Below are 22957 nucleotides of genomic sequence, written 5' to 3' on the forward strand. Positions count from 1 at the left end.
CGGTAACATTCCTGTCTTAATCTATCAGACAGCCAATAGCACACAGCACCTGTGACAACCAAAACATCCTCAGAGGTAGCCAGATGTCCTCTAGAATCAAAATTGCTCCTGGTTGACAATTCCTGTGGGTTTATTTGGGTTATAGACTTGACTATTTTTTTTGTACTCCTTTGTTCTGGATCCCCAGCTTCTACCTGATACTCTCTCCCTCTGTTCTATGCATCACTCTATGCTGTATCTCCCTCCCTGTAGTCAGGCAAGATATAAACAGGCCAATGCCACAGTCACGTAGTCACTGGTGTCCTATGCTGTTGGAGCTGGGATAGTTAGAGGGTGGAGCAATGGCTGTTGGATTTGGCAGCTAGGTGCTCGCAGGAGACATGGGAGAAAGCAGAGGGTGGAGGCCTAACTGAAAGGGATTAATGAGTGAGTGGGTGGCGGGTGGCAAGAGAGCTGGAGTGGTGGCACAGAGGAGCCTTTCAGGAGCAGGAGGCAGTGCCGGGAAGCAGAGTGATCCAGTGGCAGCCTGCGAGGGAGGCAGCCGAAGGACAGCCAGGGTGAATTTAGTCAAGATCGAGACACCAGTGAGAAAGGCAGCAGAGAGCCAGATTGCTTGAAGGGATAGTGCTGAGAAGATGGAAAGCATCCTGCGGGGCAGTGGGCACCTCAGCTTACTCGAGCCTACAGGGGATAGAGGGAGACTCTGCCAAGTCACATGCCAAGCCTTAGGGTATTGAGCGTAGTTGACTTTTGTGTTTAAGTATGTATTATGTGTGGCACTGGGGATTTGAACCCAGGTACTCAGGTATCCTAGGAAATACTGTGTCACTGACTGTGGCCTTCCCTCCAGTTCTTGACTAGGCCCCATTTTGAATGACCTTGGATATTTGGTTGAAGGAGCAAGCCAAGATGTTGCTTTAATGAGGACAAGTGGACCATGGAAACTGTTGGATACCCGTGAGAAATTAAGATTCATGCAATGTCTCCATTTTAAGGGGACAATTCCAAGACACGCCCACCCACCCCTAGCTTTGGCTGTGATGACGTATCTATAAGTCAGCATGTCCTTTATGTGGAAGTGTTTCCTTTTTTCTTGAGAAATTGTTACAAAACTATGCTCACAGTTGAACGAAGATGTAGACATCAGCTGGTCGTCCCCAGTGTCATCTCTAGCGGAATAGTAGTAACTCATAGTTGAATCAGCTGGTGCAATTTTATGTGTGATCATATGTGTGATATATGTCATATATGACACAGTCACATAGACTGTGTCCCAGCATTTGCCCTAGTGTCTGGGAACATGCAAGGAAAAGATTAGGGCATCTTGAAGGTGAATGAGCCGGAGTGTTAATGCTTGGAGAAGGTGATGGACAGCCTCCTCTGCTCTCCTTTCTCTTCTTGGAGAGAAACTTTCCCCTGTTGGGGATGGCCTCTAGCATCTGGAAGGTCTTTCCAGACCTGATCTGTGAACATGAACTCTGTCTCCAATGACACGAGGACCACGCATGCTATGCTCGCCGATCTCTTAGAGCCTGGTCTTCCCACTCTTCCCTCATCCTCTGGGTGGATTGTTATTTTCACCTCTCATGTCGTTTTATACTACGTATTCATCTCATTTATTTAAGGTTTAGGATTATTGGTCTTATTCAAAATGCAACTTTAACTACTATGAAGTGTTATAGCTATGTAGCTATACTCCCAGAACTCAGGAGGCTAAGCAAGGGGGTTCTGAGTTTCTGGCTAGCCTGGGCTAGGTAGTTAGATAGTGAGCCTTTGGGTAGCAACAACGAACAAAAGGTAGAAAAACCCGATTAAATATGTCATCCTGGTTATTGTGGTCTATTATAGGCAGGAGAGCACGCTCAGTGGTCAGGAGAAGGTAATGATGTCACGAAGGACCCAAGTGGGGGTCCTCGTACCTGTTTTAGTTGGCACACGACCACTTGTAAATAAAAGGGTATCTGACGTCCTCTTCTGGCATCTGTGGGCACCTGCACTCACATGCTGCACATACTTCTGTCACACAATACACATACACACATAGACACACACTCACACTCACATACACCGAGTTAAAAAGAAATCTTTAGCAAGCATTATTTAAAAAAACAGCTTATTAAAGCTGAAGAGATATTTCAGGGGTTGGGGCATTGACTAAGAGGCCTGGGTCAGTTTCTAGCACCCATGAGAGCTAAGAACCATCTGTAGCTCCAGTTCTGGGAGCTCAGATGTCCTCTGGTCTCTATGGATCCTAGGCACACACATGCCACACAGACATTCGTGCAGGCAAAACACTTACGCACACAGAATAGAATAAGTTTTTAGAGTGGTTTATTAGTACTAAATGAAATATAGTACCATATTACTTATATTACATTAACTTTTCTCTCTAACTCATTTGTACTATCGTTAAATATTTGGTGTTAAGAAAGTCAAGAGAATAAATGATACAGAAACAAGGAAACCTGAAGTTGTATGATGCAAACCTCTGGGTAACTAGAAGTCGGTATAAGTGCCAGTGTTTGCAAACTCTCCAGTATATACTGTAAGCATCAAGAAGATAACGACTTTCAGAACTTTACATAGGCCTCCGCCTAGTGGTGCTCCATTTGATCGCAAATCCATTCTCTATGCAAAAAGAAATAGCAAAAGACTTTAACTATGGTATACAAGGTAGTAGAGATTCGTATTGACCATCCTGAGTTCTAGAAGTTTCTTTTCAGGTTATCAAAGACTCAGAAATGTTCATCAGAACACAGTTTCCCTATGTGTAATATGTGACTTTAGTAATGGAGGCTCAGTTCACTGTGCTCAGTGAATGTGTAATGGAGCTATGTTCAGTTCAGTCATCACAAGCATCCCAATCTGAGCCAGGTCAGGCAAGAGTCTGTTCAGCAGCAGATCGCAGACAAACCTCCAAGCTCATCGAAGTTACCAAAGGCTACATTTCTAGGGTAGAATTTTAGGAAACGCTTTTTTTCTCCTTTAGAATTCAACATAACCCTCGAGAGATTCCCGGTGGTTGCAGGGTCACTATTTCTGGTGTGAGTGACCTAGCTATACCATGAATTCAGCAAGGGAAGTGACAGGTTTTACAACAACAAGCAGACACTTGCCTCTGGGTGGCAGGGTCGTTTTTGTGTATGATACAGTGGACAGAGTCACCACATGGCTTCACTCAACACAAGAGAGCCAGAAATGGCCAAAAATAATTGGAAGCAACATTTTGACAACCTTAACATCATACCCTGAAATTTTCAGATAAATACAGACTGACTACAGTATGCAGAGTACAGAATGCCCCAAATCATTTGTCATGGTACTGTGAAATCATATGTATAATTAAAATAAAGCAGATAATATGGGGACTAGGCTTTCATAAACAGAAACATACCGTAAAGACATCATGCCGCACGTTCGTAGATATATTTAAAAAACTAAGCATGGCACGGAATTCTTTCCCAAAGTCTGACATAAATCAAAATTCTTTCAATGTCATGCGTTTCTCTTATTTTTGGTTAATCTGCAGATAATGTCTAGCATACTTATCGTGACTCTGACTTAATTTTATACAATTATGCACAGCAGTGACTGTTACAGAAGGTTCCACGTGGTTTTGCATGTTCCCAGTGATGCCCAGATCTCCATCTGTTGGGTTGGGTTTTATACTCTCTGCTACCATGTCGGGACCATGAGGAGGGTTCTTCAATGCTGCTGTCTTTCCTTAAGAGACAGGAAGACAAGAGGCAAGCACCAGGCCACAGTGTGTCTTTGGAACGTGTGTTATTTTAGTGCCTTCGACGGGGCCTTGTGCATTTTCTGTTTCATTATTTAGCAAAAGATAAGACAGAGTTCAAAGTCTTTGAACTTGAAAAGCTCTCTCCCCGAAACCCCCACCCCCAACAACCAGATGGAAACCTCTAGTCCTCAAGAAACACGGATTCTGTGAATGCTGGGTCAGTCCGGGCTTACGCAAGAAGCAGAGGACTTTGGGAAACTTCTAGGGGAAGGTATGAAGAACTATGGGATGACTAGAAGCAGAGAGAGAATTTACCACTAGCCCTTTGCCACACAGGCAAGCCTTTTGGCAAACACATGAACATGATAATATACATATTTGTGAATAGTTGGGAGGGATCCCCTCCCCGACGCAGCATGAGACTGTAAATCAGCATGGGACTTTATTTACTCATGTGATAACCTTTTTTTTTTTTCCCGAACTGATTTTTTTTTTTTTTTTGGATTGTCTCTCTTGTTTACGATGCCGAATGTCTTGTCCTCTTTGATGTTAAGTGTGTATTCCAAACTGAGTGTCTCCTGTTCCTCTCTCTATTTACTTGACAGCGTTTCCCAACAGAGGACCATCTGATGATTCATAGGCACAAGCATGAGATGACTTTGAAGTTTCCTTCGATAAAAACAGACAACATGCTATCAGGTAAGAGAGCATCAGGCAGGGAAGGTTTGGAACATCACGACTCCGAATCTTCCTGCCTCTACTGCCTTGGTGCTGAGATTATAGGCATGGCCTGCCGAACCCGATGTAACTTCTCATTTTTACATGTTGCATTAAACTTGGCTCCATGTTATTTTCAAAGTTATACCTTAGCCGCACAGGTAACAGTGTGCCCCGAGCCTCCGCAATGCACTGTTCTGTGGTTACATGGATTAATGGTTTTCCTGCCTTCCCGGATATCGGGTAGGCTTCCAAGTGAACACATGGCTAAAATCAAGGCTCAGTTGTGATATAGCAATTAATTACAAGTTGATATTTAAATCAAATTAATTATTAATTAAATCAAATTAATGTTGTAGGGGGCCAGTGCCCTGCAACCTTAGCGGAAGGAGCACAGAAGATGCTCAGGGAAGGCTACCTTAAGTGGGCGATTAAATGAGATTATGCATAGAAGCAGGCTCAGTGAATGGGAGAAGAATGACCCATTTTAGTCCATCAACTAATTCCCACTTCTTCCTGTCTTAAAGAGGAATTAGAAAGACAAGGGTAGAGGGATGAGGAACTTGAAAGCTAATCTGAGCTCTGTCTCGGCCGTATGATCTTGAACAAATATTTGAACCTTTCCGGGTCTCAGTTTCTCCCTCCATGCAATGGAAATTATTATACCTCTATAGCATATTTCACTAACTAAATATGAGGGGCCAAAGGGAGGAGGTCTGAGTGCTTTATCGACCCAAGCAAGATGATCAGGTCATTGCCTTCTCACATGAACTATTTGACTCATACTCCTATCTCCCTGACATTCAGGAGAAGATGACACCCCTATGTCCGAACTGTAATAGACATCAGAAGAGACACCCACAGGTCATATGACCTAGTACTTTTATTGTATTTAAAACTTATAGGATTTTTTTGGCCATTATTACTAAATCTTATGTAAATGCCTGTGCATTACCATGAAGCATGCAAGAAATTAGAGCAGCTATCCTGGAATCACCAAACAGGGTGGTGCTGATGGCCCCTGATCATCAGTGCTTCAGCTGGTAGACTGGGCCACCACCCTCTGAGTCAGGCTGGGCCAGGTTAGACATGTGAACATTGGAGCCATCACAGACTCACAGGGCACTAGAGAGGTCTAATCATGGGGCCAATGCTCTGAGCTCAGGAGATCAGTTCAACCGGGACCTCTGCCCTTTTCTCTGTCACTGCCCTCCTCCAGCCTTTCTGCCCTTGTCTCCTTTTTTGAGTAAATGCACTACTATTTCAGAGACTGCTTTGTCTTTGTGTCAGTTCAAAGAGGTGCGGGAAGCCCCACGTGGAGGCGACGAGAAGCCTAGGTTACATTGGATGCCCTGTCTTAGGTCCCTTCCAGGTCTGTCAGGGTGCAGACTGTCCACCTTTTGTGTTTCAGAAGTGACCATGAGTGCACAAGCAGCCAATATTTAAACCCAATTCCCAATATTTAAACCTGTGAGCCTTTAATTCCCAAACTGGATCCCTACAATAGGTTGCCTCGTGGAGCAGGAGGGATACTCCAGAGAGGCGAGTGTGGAGTGTAGGATCTGGGGCTCCAGTAGCAAGCAGCAGTGTAGGCAGTGTCTTCCAGGCAGGCTAGCCAGGCTCTACAAAGAGTCTCATCTGAACATCTGTACAGCAGCAGCCAGAAACCTGTGACCGCACGAACAAGAGGTGAGGCCCTTCAGTCTGTACTGCCTAAAACAGGTTTCTGATTCATGTCCTGCAGCCTGCCCATTGTTTCTCCTGGACCTTTGTTAGTTTCTAGTCCTTAGTGCAAATCCTGAGCAGGGCCAGGTGAAAGGCAATCGAGAGTGTATAAACCAATTTTATTATGTGGAACTTATGAAAAAATGAAGAGAGCACGCGAAGAAGACACAGGGCTAAGGCAGTGGGGTATCTTATCTACTTCTCCTGTTTGTGCTGAAGTTAATATGAAATGACTTCATATTCCAGGGAAGTGTTCGATGTCAAAGCTTGCTGCTCACTTCATATACTCAGAATTCCTCGGGGCTTTCTAGAACAGAAAGCTGTCCAATCCAGATACAATGTTTTCCTATCTAGAGAGTTAATGTTGGCTGTGTGTTGCATTCCAGGGCTGTCCACACTGAATTGAATTAGCTCTTCTGCTGGACATTTGGACTTCACTGTTTTTGTTCCAAGAAGTGACTAAATTGTATGCTTATCAAAAATGTAGATTTTTATGATTAAGGCTTTAACATATTTATGATCATAAATTTGAATTGAGATTTTGCACATCTGTATCTTGATTTGTTTCAATTCATTAAAACTTTATTTGCCACTAAAATTTGTTCAGGTCAGTATTATTTGTCTTAAGTCTATTTCCTGTCCCATCATCATGATATAAACCAAATAGTAAATGAACATTAAGCAAAGCTCTCCAAATTCTTCTTGATCCATTTTTCAAACAAAATTTAATTGCAAAAGATTTTGCATTCCAGATGATGTGAGACCTGTCATATCATTTGAAGAGGAATCATGTTAGCTATGCATCTGTGTGACTAGTGTCAGGACGACTTGTTAGAGTCCATTTATAGCATCACTACATTCTTTGCAGATTTTACAGTTAAAGAAGGTGGTGCAATGTCATGGCTACGCACTTCAGAATAGTTTCCAGAGCTGGGTTCATAGCTGGGTGCCAGAATGCTAAGTGCCTAGTGTGTCTAAAGCCCCAGCTATGTTTGAGTAGAGTACACTATTCAAAACTTGCTGTCACTGATCCTTGCCTTGTCACAGAGAGTGAGTGCAGGTGACAGGTATTAAATGAGTCTATTCTTCTGGATAGAGCGTGAACATAGACTCCTCACTCTAAATAAATAGACATGAGTTGGGTAGGGTGCTGGGTTAGGAGGGCAAAAACCCATACATATAGCCACTCCTGCAATACATTTAAAAGTGTATCCTATATGGTACACTTTTAAAATCTACTGGTGGTGGTGGTCGCTTTCAGTTGTCCTTGCTCCAATGACATGTAACCTCATGGCAAGGAAAGTTTTAATATAGAGGGTTTCTAAAAGTACTTTGTTTCTCTCTCTCTCTCTCTCTCTCTCTCTCTCTCTCTCTCTCTCTCTCTCCATATATATACGGAGGTCAGAAGAAGTCACTGCATCCCATAGAACTAGAGGAACAGATGGTTGTGAATTGCTGTGTGGGTGTCTGGAACTGAACCCTGGACTCCCACAACAGCATCAAGTGCTCTTAACTGCTCAGCCACCTCTTCAGTCCCAAGATACAAAAGGAGTTAAATATACTTTGAGGAGAGAATCTGTAAAATGTAATTTCCTTTCACATTGAAATAAAATTATAGGTTGTTGTGTACACAGATTCATTCCACATGAAAATCCCAGTCAAATTCCAGCAGAGATGAGGAGGACGGCATGAGGCTATTTTAATTGGACATTAGGCAGTAGAGAAGTCTCATCTGATCTGTCGGGCATCTGCAGCATGATATTATTTTTATATGGTTCCAAGGTTCTATATATGGAAAATCCAACAAAAACTAGAATGGGGATTAAAGTGCAGAGTACTACATTATTTATAGCACACGCACGCACACACACACACACACACACACACACACACACAGAAAGTGAGAGAGAGAGAGAGAGAGAGAGAGAGAGAGAGAGAGAGAGAGAGAGAGGAGAGAAAATGAATTAGTTTAATTGGGATTGGAGGAAGAATAAAAATCTTCTGGAGTGCATGTCCCCGCATAACTTTCTGTCATAAATCTCAGGGCTGATAAGTTCAATGTTTCCTGTGGAGACAGTGGGGTAGGGCTACCCTCCTAGGTAGGCCTTCATAAGCATACATGTGTATAGTATGGTAGATTTTGGTACATACATGTGTGGAAGATAAAGTTAGTGAGTGTCATGAATCTCACCAAAAGGTTAAACCTACCCCTTGAGTGGGAAGCCTGAGAGAGATACACATGGGAAAAAGGCTTTCAAATGCCTAGCAACCCCATGACTAGACATTGTCACACCATTAATAAAGTTAAGACAGGCACAGCCCAGATATGAGGAGAAAATACAAGCAGCCCATCTCTACCACCTCCTCATTCATTCAACATCTATTGAGTGTTTATCAAGATTTTACAGTGCCCATGGTAGACATCCAGCACATGGTGCTTACCACTCTCAAGTGGGCTATGGAGGAAAAGAGCTGGTACTCAACCACTAAACAGCCTACATAAGTGAGGAAGGAAAGATCACTTAGTGACAAGTGCCGTGAAGTTTGGCAATGTGACAGTAGGCCACCTGAGGGTGGGTGACCACAACAAGCCTTAGTCTTTGTGTCAAGATCTGATGACTAATGGTATGTGCTAACAAGTCCTTTCTCCTGACTTTAAAATATGGTGGTAATGTGTGAGGCAAGTTTCATGTTTGTAAGCCCATTTCTGGGGATGTAAAGTAACAGGACAGATGTGGCACAGCCAGCTGTATGTGGAGTGGAGACAAAGAGAAGCCAAAACTGACTTCCTCCTCTTATCTTCCTTCCCTGATTCTCTGCACTCCTCTTGTGGTGTAAATGATGACATAGCCATTGGAGACTCAAGTGCATCTCTGTAGAGAGTCTAGAATCAGGGCCTATCGCTTAAATTTAGACTTGGTAACTAATTCTCATTGTAAAGAAAGAATGTGATTTAATGAAATGCAGGATTTGTCTGCAAAAAGTTGATCAAGTTTATCCAAAGAGCCCCAAATCATTGCTCAGGGCTCTTTGAAGAAAACTCTACTCAATAATTCATGGACATTTTCATGAATTTGCCAAAGAGAAGATGCCATTTCACTTCAAGTCACCTTTAAAATAAGCTGTGATTTAAAAAAAGTGACACAGCGGAGTCACAAATCAAACACCTGCAAATACACAACAAAGTAATTTGCTAGTAATTTCTCAGAGCGAATTGAAGTTTTATGGCATACAAGCTGGCAAGCATGACCTATGCCAGAAGAGAGCCCAATAGTGATAGCTACCATATTGCCCAGCCCTATGTGTGGCCCATATTGCCACTGTGCCTTATGTGTGTAAACATTGTGTTCTTTAATCCTCATGCCCTTTCCATATGATGAAATGGCCCAAATGAGTGGTTTTCAAAATCCGTTGTCATTTTCTTACTGCACATCCAGACCATGAGTTATGTGCTAAGTTCCGGTTCTACTCTAAGCTAAATTTTGTCAGTCTAAGGACTGCCTTTTCTTCTATGAGCAACTTAGCCCTGAGCCCTCCAGTGGCATACATAGTGAAAGCATAGGAGGAGATTTTAACGTATGAATGATTCAAGGTACACAGAGACGTGTTCGAAAGTCATATTGTCTCATTCACTGTGGACAGGAGGAGACTGGTGCCTTTGGGCATTTGTGGGGGCTGTCAGTTTCTCATCCATGTTTCTAGCTGGCCAAGACATATAGACTTTTGAATCATTCACAGAAATGAATTGAGGCCTTGTTCTGTAGAATTTTATTGTTTTTTTTTTTTATAAGAAAAACTCACTCATGTTCTGTTTAACCTGGAAGTGGACCCCTTTGAACAAAACATATAGGAGAACTCATACAATTAAGGACAAGTGGGAATATAGGGCTTTAGCTTCCTCCATTTAGGGCACATTATGGTAATAAAATCACCTCCTATCTTTTATTCCCTCAACTGGCGATTTGTAGTGTAATGATGTAAATAACCCTTGTGTCACCTCAGTACCTCAAAGCAAAGTGGACTTATGGCCCAATTGTTTTTGAGCACTTGGGATCCATGGTTGGTAGTGAATCTGTCTGGAAGATGTACTTGTTTAGGTTAAGTCGACTTTGAAGCCTTTTAAAACTAATAAGCATAGGCTGCAGGAGATGCTCTCACCAACAGAATTTTCCATAGACTCATAGGCACTGGCAAGGCCATCTGGTCTACCAGTTCTTCATGTTGCCAGTAACTGAATCAAGAGTGTGATGAGGTTTCACTCTGCAAAGAATCACCTCAGCCAGAATGATTTTTTTCTTGTATGCCACGAATATTGTCTAAAATCAGATACACCCTGGCTTGCTTTGTAATGGCACTGTCCTTGGGGAAAGAGACAAGACAGCAATGTCATTGTTGACGATAGGGTGTCCTGCTCCTGTGTAGTCCACGAAGGAGGCACATCAATTGCCAGAAAGAAGTCTTGTTGAACTCCATACAATTCTCTAGATGTTCCTGGCCATTCCTTCTATAAGAATATGAATCTGAAAGTTCATTTAATGTGAACTCTTCCAAGTATATCTTTATTAAAAGGCAGATAGGAGCTAAGTTTAAAAATTTTAATAAAGGCATTAATGAACATTCAAGAGAGAAATGTGATTATAAAAGTTAAAAACATATATAAAATTGCCTCACCTTTCAACTATATACTATACTAAAAGAGATATAATTTTAAAGTTTCTGCTACTGATTTGAGCCACCTTCTTTCTAAAATTTTATTTATTTTTATGTCCATAGATGTTTAGTTTACATGTATGTCTATACAGCATATATAGGCCTGGTGTACATGAACCAGCAGAGGGCCTCAGACGCCGGACATTGGATTCATTGATGATTGTGAGCCACCATGTGGGTCCTGGGAATTGAACCTGAATCCTCTGGAAGGTCACCTAGTACTTTCAACCTCTGAGCTATCTCTTCATGCCTGTAAGCCACTTTTTTGGGGAATTCTACCAAGCCACATTGTATTGTAAAAATAATTGTGATATATTTCTTTAAAAAAACTTGACTTTAATGGCCATAAATTCAAATTAGCTATAGAGACACATACCATTTATGTGTATATGTATGTACATCACATGTAGGTGCCGATGACTTCATATATTAGTGATCACTAACAAATGATCAATGATGCAAATGATGCAAAATTGCTTGACATCATCTAATCCTTCAGATAGGTCACAGGTGATAACATGGAAAGGTGTGAGTACCCAAGTCAAGGCGAAAGTGTCTCTCAGGGCCAACATTCTTCTTTCACACATCCCATGTCTTCTGTCCTCTGCACATCCTTCCTTCAGTTGATCATTTCTTTTGTTTTTAGTGGTTGAGGAAATAAAACAGACAGGTATGTGATTTATATACAACCCGGGAACAAAATGAGGTAGCAACTTTTATTGACTTGTGAATTTAGCTTTGTGTGTGCTGTCTAGGACCACCTTGGAGTGATCAAACTTGTTGGGAATGATACATAGCATGACTATAAACTGATAGGAGAGAAAGAGAGAGAGAGAGAGAGAGAGAGAGAGAGAGACAGACAGACAGACAGACAGACAGACACAGACACAAACACAGAGACAGACAGACATAGACAGACAGAGAGACAGAGACAGAGAGACACAGAGACAGAGAGACACAGAGACACAGAGTCAGAGATAGATAGAAACAGAGACAAGTAGAGCTAGAGAGGGAGAGAAAGACAGACAGGTAGACAGAGAGAGACAGAGAGATAGAGAGACGAAGACAGACAGACAGATGGAAAAATAGTGAGTGAAAAACTTTGCAGTGTGTGTATGTGCATGTGGAAGACAGAAGAAAACCCCAGGTATCATTCCTCAAGCACTAAAAATAAGTGGATATATTTTCCCTTTCCTTTTTCTTTTTCTCTTTCTCCCTTGAGTAATATAGTCTCTCATTTGTTTGGGACTAACCAAATCAGCTAGGCTAGCGGTCAGCAAGCCTCCAGCATCTACTTGTATTTTTCCTTTCCAGGATTGGGATTCCAAGCATGTACCACCATGCATGGCTTTTTTACGGGGTGCAGCAGATTGAATGTATGCCCTTGTGCTTTCAACGGAAGTACTTTACCAACAGATCGCTCTTTCCAGTTCCTTATGGAAACTTGAGAACTGCTTTTTAAAGCAATGGTGGGTGTGTACTTCCTTATCATCTGCCCTGCTGATAAAGCTGACAGAATTTACTCGTGTAACTGGTAGGTAAATTTCTAGATCTCGAGGCCAACTCCTTAGATTCCTTCCATGTAAGGTAAACAGCACAGTCTTTCTTAAGAAACATTCAACAAAGGATCTAGAGACTAGAACATGATAAACTGCAAAGAGAAAAAAGTTAATCCCCTTTGGTGTTAACATTTAAAAACTTAATTGAAGACATTGCATTGATGCAAGCAAGTTACACATATTCATACGATACTATATGACATGATATTTCAATGCATGTACCAACATGATGTGCATTGATCAGACCAAGGCAGTCGATCGACCCATTACACTGAACATTTATTCTTTCTTTGTGTAGAGGATATTCTAAAGCTGTCATGTGGTATTCAGTTATTCACAGCCACAGTTATCTTATGGTGCAGTAGATTAGATGCTATCGCTCTGGCCCAGTCATACACCCCTGAGACCTCCTCCCATCGCCCCCGTACCCAGTAATCATTCCTTACCCCTCTCTGCCCCACACTCCTCAGCCTGTGGTAGTGAGTCCTCTATTCTCTACTTACATAAAATTAAGTTTTTAAGCTCTCACAAATGCATGTAAATGTGTTTCTATTGTGCTGGTTTAGCTCAGCTCTTTCCAGATCTGTCCATGTTGTAGCAAACAGCAGGATTTTGTTAGGACAGTAAAAGAAGTGATCGACATTTTCTTCTCCTCTTTGCCTGGTGCTTTGAGGCTCCCTGGAACCCCGGGTGCTGTTTAAGCTGCAGGGGTTTTTGCAGCATCCATCTAGGTGATAAGAGTGGTCTTGGAAAGCATGGGTGAAGTGGTGAAGTGCAAGTTCAAAAGGTCAGAGGTTATCCTGTCTCTTATTTGGGTGTTCTTTGCTGAAGTGCCTAATGAAAGGCGAGCCTAAAGTCTTAAGTGCTCAGCTCAGTTCCTAAGAAAACCAGTTCCAGCACATCCTCAGGGTTGCTTGTCTCCACTGACTGAACGCACTGCAGTAGTCGCCAGAAAAGCGCATCCAGGGTACAGGAGACACTGCAGCTATGGCTGCCTAATGTTCTGGATCTAAGTAAGGAGAGGATTATGCACACTTACTTTACAGCTATGGGTTTTACCCACTAAGTTTAAGGGATTCTGGGAGAGATAATTATTTGACTAAAGCATTCACAGCAGTGAAACCTTTCTGTCTGTCTGTCTGTTTGAAGCAGCTGAAAGGTTGGCCTATTCCCTCTTTGAGCATTCGTACATTTCCTGGCTTACTTCAACCTGGTAGGATAAGAGATCAAAGATTACTAAGAGGTCCTGTACTCAGTCCAACAAATGTTAAATGAAAGTGAGGTTGCATTCACTGGTTTCTGTTGTAACTGGAAAGAGTACCTCATTCAACGAGATGAATCAAAACTTTGGAACGGCATGTCTTGCATATTTCAAATGAGAACATGGGTATTTGGATATCATTCAGCAGAGAGAATCACACTTGGTAACAGCTCAAGCATCTCCCTCTGGGCCATCTCATTCAGAGAGGAGGGAAGCCACTGCCTTTGCTATGCATGAGCCTAGTTGTTCCCCGGGTTTTAAATGTATTGGTAAAGAGGCTCAGAAGATGGGCAGTGCCATGACCACTGCCACCTCCTTTGTGTGTAGGTATGCAGCAGTATCTGAAGATCCCTTGCTTAAGAGTAGAAGAAAAAAAATCTCTTAGCTTTGCTTGGAGCCTGTTCCCCTCTTCTATCACCTGTGATAATTGTCATGGGCCATCTCCCAACACCTCAAGCTTTAAGGATACTGCTGGTGTAACCTTAAACACTTAATCTCAGTTCGTTTTTCTGTTGAAACTAGTTTTTATAAGTCTACAAGGTGTGGTCTCATCTAAGCTGTTATTTACTGAAAGAGCTCCGTCTGCTCTTTTTTTTTGGGGGGGTATTTCTCTTGCTGATACCATATCTGACTGATACATGCACTTGACAATGGTCCTCAACCTCAACCCTTCATCTCCCAAAAGAAGCACGGGGAAAGCAAGACCTGGTAAAATGGTGAACTCCTGTGATGAGCAGGGGCAGCGTGTTTCCTCTGAAACATTCTTAGCGCCTGACAAAGAAGGGAGGCTTTAAGTGAAGGGCATTGTATAAAGGACATGCAGGATCCCAAGGATGACTGCACACCGAAAATTCGGGAACTGATAAAATGATTAATTACCAATAAAATTATACACTCAATTTACACGTCAGGTCTGGGACAAAAATTGGTTTCTTCATAAATAGGACAGGAGAAATAATGCTTGCCTGGCAGGGTTTTTGGAATATTGCTAAGATGTAAGGGAAGTGCTCTGCGTCATGCCCAGCAAGAGATGCCCGGTGGAGGGATCAGTGCCCAGCAGACAATGCACACATCTCCATCTTCTTACACTTGACTTCCCTATCTACACCTCCTATTCAGAAACCCTATGTATAGCTCTGGGTCTTATTGCTGCCCCAGTTACTAGTTTCTGGTGGTTCTCTGCGACTCTCCTTTCCATAGTCATATATTGCTTGGTTCTGTGGGCAATGGCTTTTGAAGCTAAGCTACGATTAGAAGACATAGCATCCTTAACCTTTGGAACCTAAAGATCTCCCATGCTCTTGGATTGGCAGGATTAATATAGTAAAAATGGTCATCTTGCCGAAAGCAATCTACAGAGTCAATGAAACCCCCATCAAAATTCCAACTCAATTCTTCATAGAGTTAAGAGGAGCAATTTGCAAATTCACTTGGAAGAACAAAAAGCCCAGGATAGTGAAAACTATACTGAACAATAAAAGAACTTCTGGGGGGAATCACTATCCCTACCTCAAGCAGTATTACAGAGCAATTGTGATTAAAAACTGCATAGTATTGGTACAGAAACAGGCAGGTAGATCAATAGAATAGAATTGAAGACCCAGAAATGAACCCACACACCTATGGTCAGTTGATCTTTGACAAAGGAGCTAAAACCATCGAGAGGGGAGAAAAAAACAGCATTTTCAACAAATGGGGCTGGTTCAACTGGCAGTCAGAAGAATGTAGAAGAATGTAAATCAATTCATTCTTATCTCCTTGTACAAAGCACAAGTCCAAGTGCATCAAGGACCACCACATAAAACCAAATACACTTAAACTAATAGAAGGAAAAGTGGGGAAGAGACTTGAACACATGGGCACAGGGGAAAATTTCCTGAACAGAACACCAATGGTCTATGTTATAAGATCAAGAATTGAGAAATGGGACCTCATAAAACTGCAAAGCTTCTGTAAGGCAAAGGACACTGTCAATAGGACAAAACCGGCAACCAACAGATTGGAAAAAGATCTTTACCAATCCTACATCCGATAGAGGACTAATATCTAATATATACAAAGAACTCAAGAAATTAGACTCCAGAGAACCAAATAACTCTATTAAAGAATGGGGTACACAGCTAAACAAAGAATTCTCAACTGAGGAATATTGAACAGCCGAGAAGCACCTAAAGAAATGTTCAATGCCCTTAGTCATCAGGGAAATGCAAATCAAAACGACCCTAAGATTCTACCTCACACCAGTCAGAATGACTAAGATCAAAAACTTGGGTAACAGCAGATGCTAGCGAGTATGTGGAGAAAAAGAAATACTCCTCCATTGTTGGTGGGATTGCAAGCTGGTACAACCACTGTGGAAATTAGTCTGACAGTTCCTCAGAAAATTGAATGTAGTGCTACTTGAGGACACAGCTATTCTGGGCATATACCCAAAAGATGCTCCAGCATATAACAAGGACACATGCTCCACTATATTCATAGCAGCCTCATTTGTAATAGCCAAAAGCTGGAAAGAACCCAGATGTCCTTCAATAGAGGAGTGGATACAGAAAATGTGTTAGATTTACACAATGGAGTATTACTCAGCTATTAAAAACAGTGACTACATGAAATCCTTAGGCAAATGGATGGAATTAGAAAATATCATCCTGAGTGAGGTAACCCAATCATAGAAAAACACACATGGTATGCACTCACTGATAAGTGGATATAAGCTCAGAATACCCAAGAAGCATATGAAGCTCAAGAAGAAGGAAGACCAAAATGTGGATGTTTCAGTCCTTCTTAGACTGGGGAGTACCTAATCTGAAGGAAGGTGGCCCCATTTGGGGACTACAAACCTGTAATTCTGCCTTACTTACTCTCTAGGGTCTTGTGAGTACATGGATGTGAAATAATACATAGACTGCAAATGTTGCACCCACAGATCATGGCTTCAGCTCCTTCAGTTTCCTAAAGAGTAAGCTCTGTAGAAAGTCCAGACTATGAAAGAAATTCCTTTCCTTTTAGAGAGCATTTGCAGAACATTCCTTTGTCTACAGCAAAGGAAAATAAAATCAATAACGACATGTTTGATAAAAGTGGCAGTTGAACGTGTTTGACTTGGAGCCTCTCATCATCCGTCTCTGGTTCTCAGGAGATAAGATGGCTGGGCTACTTTCTGCGTTAGGAAGGAGGAATTAGCAGGCCTGTTTGCTTCTTTCTGTTTTCTATAAAAATATACCCTCATTCTCTTACCAGACTCCTGAAGTCAAGTTTGAGAATGGCATAGATCTTCTGGCTTGATTTTAGCTAAGTTATTTTTTACCACTTAAAATTCAAAGGCTCATTCCCCATTCACCTGGTGATGTATATTCAGATGGCATTGCCTCCAGATATAGAGGACAAGAATGCTTACTATTGTCCAAGGGTGAGGGTGGGGGTGACCTCTGGAGCACTGGGAAGTCCTTATATATGGCTATCTTTTTTCCAGTGCTTTTTTTTTTTCCTTATATATGGCTATCTTTTTTCCAGTGCTTTTTTTTTTCCTTCCACATGGCCATTGTGGTTAAAGGGCTGGGAGACTGTCAGCAGGCACCATGTTAAGGTGATGGGGGAGTGTGCACGAATTTGGTTCCATTTACAGTGCATTTGAGGAAAATTTCCATTATTGATCTCTGGCCTCTGCTTTCAGATCAGACTCCAACGCCAACAAGATTCCTGAAGAACTGTGAGGAGGTGGGTCTCTTCAGCGAGCTGGACTGCTCCTTTGAGCACGAGTTCAGGAAGGCTCAAGAGGAAGAGAGCAGCAAGAGGGTAGGTGGCCCCGGGTGGACACTGGAGGTGTGGCCCCCCAGCACCGTGCAGAAAATGTCTGGCACTGCAAACTGTGTCCAAATGGTCTTAGATCAGTGTCTTGAGACAAGATCCTGCTAAGTACTTCAGGCTGTTGCTCTCACAAACACTGGGATTGCAGGTGTGTGCCGCCATGCCTGTCTGTAGTAGTATTTCCAAGATTTGCGGGTGTCTATGAAACTTTGTTTCTTTTACAGTGATGTATCTCTGATTGTGATAGCATGCAGAGCTCAGATTAATCCTGGAGAAGTGAGTGTCTGAAACATGGAATCCAAGGTTTAGAAACATATTACCTTTTTCTTAAGGCTATGCCTAATGAATTCACCCTCAACCATTTAACAGCAGGTCTTGCATAGATTGTGTGTTCAGAAGAGACCAGGCTAAGGTATGAGAAAAGGTCAGGAAAGAGGATTTTCATCTGATTTAGGTCCTGCTTGCAACTGTTTGTTCTCCCATAATCTCTGCTTGTTCTCTACCCAATGTGTAACCACTTCCTGGTCATGTTACCTACGTTGTTGGTGAGACAAACAGGCTAGCTACAACTACGATCGCTTGGTGGAATCCTTCGGGTTCTTTTTGTCCACATATTTGTCTATATATTTTGTCCTTGTATTTTAAAATTTTGGTAGAATTTTAAAATCTACTCACAAGATTAGGGAAAGGAGGTAGGCTCACAGGTAAATTTGACAAGATTGCTTTTCATGAACTCTTTGTTACGGTCATAGGCTGTCACTGAATCCACACAGTGAGCTGAACATGTGAGACACAGTCCATGCATGGATAAATATGTAAAATGTGGAAGATGGATAACGGGAACGACCAGCTAGGTGTGGTGTGACCTGAAATTAATTACATCTGCTCTAACTGGAAAAGAAGTTTTAAAGGGCTTTGATAATTTTCTGTTTCCAAACCTTTGACTCTTACTCCACATATGAAATTATAGCAATCCTTCTCCATCCGGTCTTCGTGTCCCCTTCACACGTCTTGCTAGCTCGGGGCTGGCTCACGGTGACTAAGCTGCCCTGCTTTAGTAAAGTACGTGACACAGGGTACGGTCGCAAGCAGCTCACTCTATTTATAATAAACTTCCCTCTCTCTCCTGTTCCTACTTTCCCAAACGCGCTCATATCTGCTGTTCTTTGTGAGGCAAAGCATGAAGTCCTGAGCGCTCAGTCTCAGAAACACTTTACAGAAAACTAGAAGATGTGCCTGCGTATCACTGCAGAGCAGAGAAACTTAAAAACCCAGAGAGTAGCGAGGGGGAATCAGGGAGTCCCTCCCATACAGTAAATTCCCTTTGCTGGATCAATTCTTTTGATCAATCTGTATACATAGAAGACTGTTTGAGAAATAGTCATTATTCGTTTTCCAAAGAGAGTCAAAGTGGGCTTCTTAGATTAAGAAAAAGATGCACATGGCCAATGCTGTCTTCGTACTCTTTCTGATAGACTGGGCTGTAAGCGCATGCCCCTGATTTTCTTAAAGGTCTTTTACCAGGAACAGGAACAGTTCCACGCAGCCTCGGTTGGGGATGGGGGTGTGGCTTGAGGCATGCTCCTGGTGAGTTATTCACGACTCCCCAAGTGAAGCCTTCTGCAAGCTGTTCTTACAGGTCTGAATTCCAGGAAATGGTTTGCTTCCCCTGAGGAACTCGAGCATTTTCTGCTTGTGGCCACGGGACGCATGTACTGGTTGTGTTTCTCTTTTCGCTGTGACTGCTAGATTATCGCAAATCTGGGGGTGCTGCTAAACTTGGACGGCTCTTTAGACCGCGATAATGAGTAACATTTTACTTCCTCCGTCTACTAGACTTTCAGTTCTAGTTTATATTTCCTCTGGTCCTGATTTCTAATTAAACAAAAAATATTTTCATGCTATATGTGTTTTGGCGAATCGCTTTACAGTTAAAAAGGCACGAACTCCTTAAAATTAAAAAAAAGTAGACTAAACAAATGAACTAAACATCACTGAGCAGAAGATTTTGATGAGGCCAGGATAATGTTTTCTCCTGTCCAAATGTTGCTCATTGCCATGGGGTGCGGTGGAGGGGTGGAGAGGAGCCTGAAGACAGCCCCTCAGGACACCATAGCAAGCACTGGGAGCCAGGCTACATTCTGTTTGTTGAGGCTCCCTCTTCCTTTGTTTGGTTTGAGCCACAAGCACCAAATCCAGCCATGGGTGGTCATCACAAGACGAGGAGTCCTCTCCCCAGTGTCTTAGGCACTATGATTCATGAAGCAGCAAAACGGCTGTGCTGGTGGCTTACCCCCCGCATGGCTTTAGAACCACTGGGTGAGGAAGGCACAGATGCAGCATCCTACCCAATCTGGTAGTGAGCTTTCACCCTCTTCCTGGACTGCCATCCTGGGGCCATTCGCATCCCTGCAGCCTAAAGCAGCCCGCTTAAAAAAGCAGAGCCGGGGGGTTGGGGATTTAGCTCAGTGGTAGAGCGCTTACCTAGGAAGCGCAAGGCCCTGGGTTCGGTCCCCAGCTCCGGAAAAAAAAAAAAAAGAACCAAAAAAAAAAAAAAAAAAAAAAAAAAGCAGAGCCAGTAAAGGCCACGCTCACTGCATTCCTTATGGTTTCCCAGTTATCCTCTTCTCCTTCCCTCTGCTGTACATTCAGCCACTAGTTTCATTTTCAGCAACCTTCTTCTCCTCAGTGCTAGAGGTGACGGGAAAGCATTCTGCCCTTGAGATATATCCCTCACTCCAATTGTTTCACCTTTATTCTACACCTAAAGGGTTTTCTGATTTCTTTATCTGAGAGGAAAGCTCTCTCTCTCTCTCTCTCTCTCTCTCTCTCTCTCTCTCTCTCTATCTCTATCTCCTGTTCCTACTTTCCCAAACGCACTCATATCTGCTGTTCTCTCTCTCTCTGATGTATGTATGTATGTATTATGTACGTATGTATGCATGTATGCATGTACGTATGTATGCATGCATGCATGCATGCATGTATGCATGTATGTATGCATGTGTTCATATGGGTGAACATGTCATACCTGGCTCTTACATTAAGTACTAGGCATCTCAATTCAGGTCCTCAGGCTTGTATGCCATCTCCCCTGCCCACTCTTTGTCCGAGTCTTTTAATAAAGTACTTAAATTGGCTCATCACTAAAGTTCTATAAAAGGGCGTGTTTACTCATTTGGGGAATTGGTTTTTAATGGTCTGACACCTCTTCTTAACATTTCTAGCTGTAGGGTTAGAGACTCGAGAGAGCAGGCAGGTAGGGTGGATGCTTATTAGTCTGGGTGCCCACTGCCTTTAATTCTGATGTCCTTTTTCAAAACAGTCTCAGTACATGGTTTGAAAGGTTAGAGCAGGTCACAGCCAGGGGCAGAAGACCCTAGTGTCCATATCAATATTATACGGCAAATTCCAGTCTCCATGATGAGCTCTGTTTTTGATACTAACATAAGCTCATGCCTTGTAACTCCCCTGTAAGAAATCTCTAACTCTGTAAGCATGTTCTAACGCTCTAGCAGGCATTGCAAAGCTCAGCTTGCCCACGACTTAGCCCTCAGCAGCCTGTGCCCCGAAGCCTGTGCATCAGGTTTCATCAGGAAATGTTTTAGGGTGACTGCAATATACCAGGTACTGCCCAAAGCACTGATGAAGACACCAATGGATGCAAGTGATTAAAACAAACACACAAATGATTAAAAACAAATAGCCAGCACAGACAATGCCTTATCCCCCATGATGTGCTAAGGAGTTCAGTGCAGCTGCCAAGGAGCTCAGGAAGGACTGGGTGTGGTCAGAGAAGACATCCCGACCCAGGGAACCTAGAGACCCAAGTGGAAGACCTGAGCCAGAGAAAATGACTTGTGAGAACAGAGACTATGTGTGAAGGCCTGAAGCTGAGTGATGGAGTGTGTTGGAGAAGTCATGAAGAGAGCTACAGCCAGGGAACGGTGCTCTAGAGAGCCAGTGTGGGAAGGTCGGTCGGCCCAGGAGGACGAAGGTGATGCAGGCCATTTGGAGTGTTCAGTTTTGACTCTGACTCTAAATGAGATGAGGACCCATAGGGTGATTCTGCGCAGAGAAGTGGCAGGGCCTGACGTAATGCTTTAAAATGTCACCTGGACTGCTGAGCAGAAAGCCAATGGTTGGAGGCAGAAAGGAAAGTGTGTAAGGAAGAATTGAGAAAAAAAGTCTAGGTTAGTGTTGGAAGCACATGAGTCCAAATTAGAGACAGCGGACATGCTAGGAACTGAGTACATTGTTAAGGACAGAGGCAGTGGTTCTGCTGGTAGAATATACTGGAAGTAAGAGGAAGAGGAGGTTTAAAGAGAGTGCAGGCTTTTCAGAACAGGTTGAGGAGAAGTTGATGTTCCACTCCATGAGATGGAAGGGAATCCCTTCTGACAGCGTTGGATGGGAAGCAGACGTCTAAGCATGGACTTGGGCAGTCTTCCCAAGCTCTCCAATTCCTGCCTCATTCAACTCCGGGGAAACTGAGTCAGGAAGAGTCAGACTGAGGGACAGCTGCCTCAGACATTCTGAGGAGAAAGGTGGGGTGCTGGTTTTGTGATCAAGGTCAGAAGAAAGGAAAAATAAAAAGTTTTTTTCTGTTTTGTTTTTGTTGTTTTGTTTTTTGGATAAAGAAGACCTTTTACATTTAATTCCTTTCTAGAAAAGAATCTGAGTAATACAGAAGCAGGCATCTACTCTTGACATAGCAGCAGTTTTGCATGTGATGTGCAAGTAGTTGTTTTACATGTTATGTGAACGCATGGTTTCTGTACATGTTTACATGTGGTGTGTGTGTGTGTGTGTGTGTGTGTGAGAGAGAGAGAGAGAGAGAGAGAGAGAGAGAGAGAGAGAGAATGAGAATAAGAAGGACAATCTGTCAAAGGGTCTAGAAATCCTTTGTCCTACTGAGAGAAATATAATGTTACAGCCTAACATGGTTAAAGACCCCCAGATAAGAAACACAGTGTGCACGCGCTGTGCTTTGGGATTTTCCCATAGGACCTCAATGCGGCTCATTATGCTGATGCACAAATAGCAAATCGGGACATTTCCCTGCTCTAGAATTCCTTCTCAAATGATAAAAAGTACAGTCTATCCCTAGAGGGCATTGACTCTTTCACACATGAAGGAAAAAACAAGCTAGAGTCTTAAGATCTTGCATCTCAGCTCAGTGGGGGGGGGGGGGGGAGGTAGAACTGGGCATGGCTAGGTCAACCCCAGCCCAGAAAGACTATGATGTTTAATTTCATTAAATTCTGCACCTAGCTACGTTACCAGATGTCACCGGTTGCTTGGAGAGGAAAGAAGAAGCAGAGAGAAGGCCGTTGGCTTCTTCCTACTGTCTTGGTCTTGCCAGTCCCTAGCAGTCACGGCTGCTCTCTGGGGAGGGTCTCTGTGGAGTGGTGCTGGACAGAAAATAAGACAGCACGC

The 22957-nt window shown here is 42.8% G+C and overlaps 1 protein-coding gene across 5 annotated transcripts in view; it reads left to right on the plus strand.

The window, feature by feature from the left end:
* The window catches only part of Creb5 (cAMP responsive element binding protein 5), a 401200-nt gene that overhangs the window by 89260 nt on the left and 288983 nt on the right, over positions 1–22957 (plus strand). For all 5 annotated transcript variants that reach the window (XM_039108137.2, XM_039108135.2, XM_039108134.2 and 2 more), the window contains 2 exons: positions 4345–4438; positions 17385–17506. In XM_039108137.2, coding sequence (XP_038964065.1) covers positions 4345–4438; positions 17385–17506 — 216 coding nt within the window. The remainder of the gene's footprint in view (positions 1–4344; positions 4439–17384; positions 17507–22957) is intronic.

This window comes from Rattus norvegicus, chromosome 4 (assembly GCF_036323735.1).
Source record: "Rattus norvegicus strain BN/NHsdMcwi chromosome 4, GRCr8, whole genome shotgun sequence".
Taxonomy (NCBI): domain Eukaryota; kingdom Metazoa; phylum Chordata; class Mammalia; order Rodentia; family Muridae; genus Rattus; species Rattus norvegicus.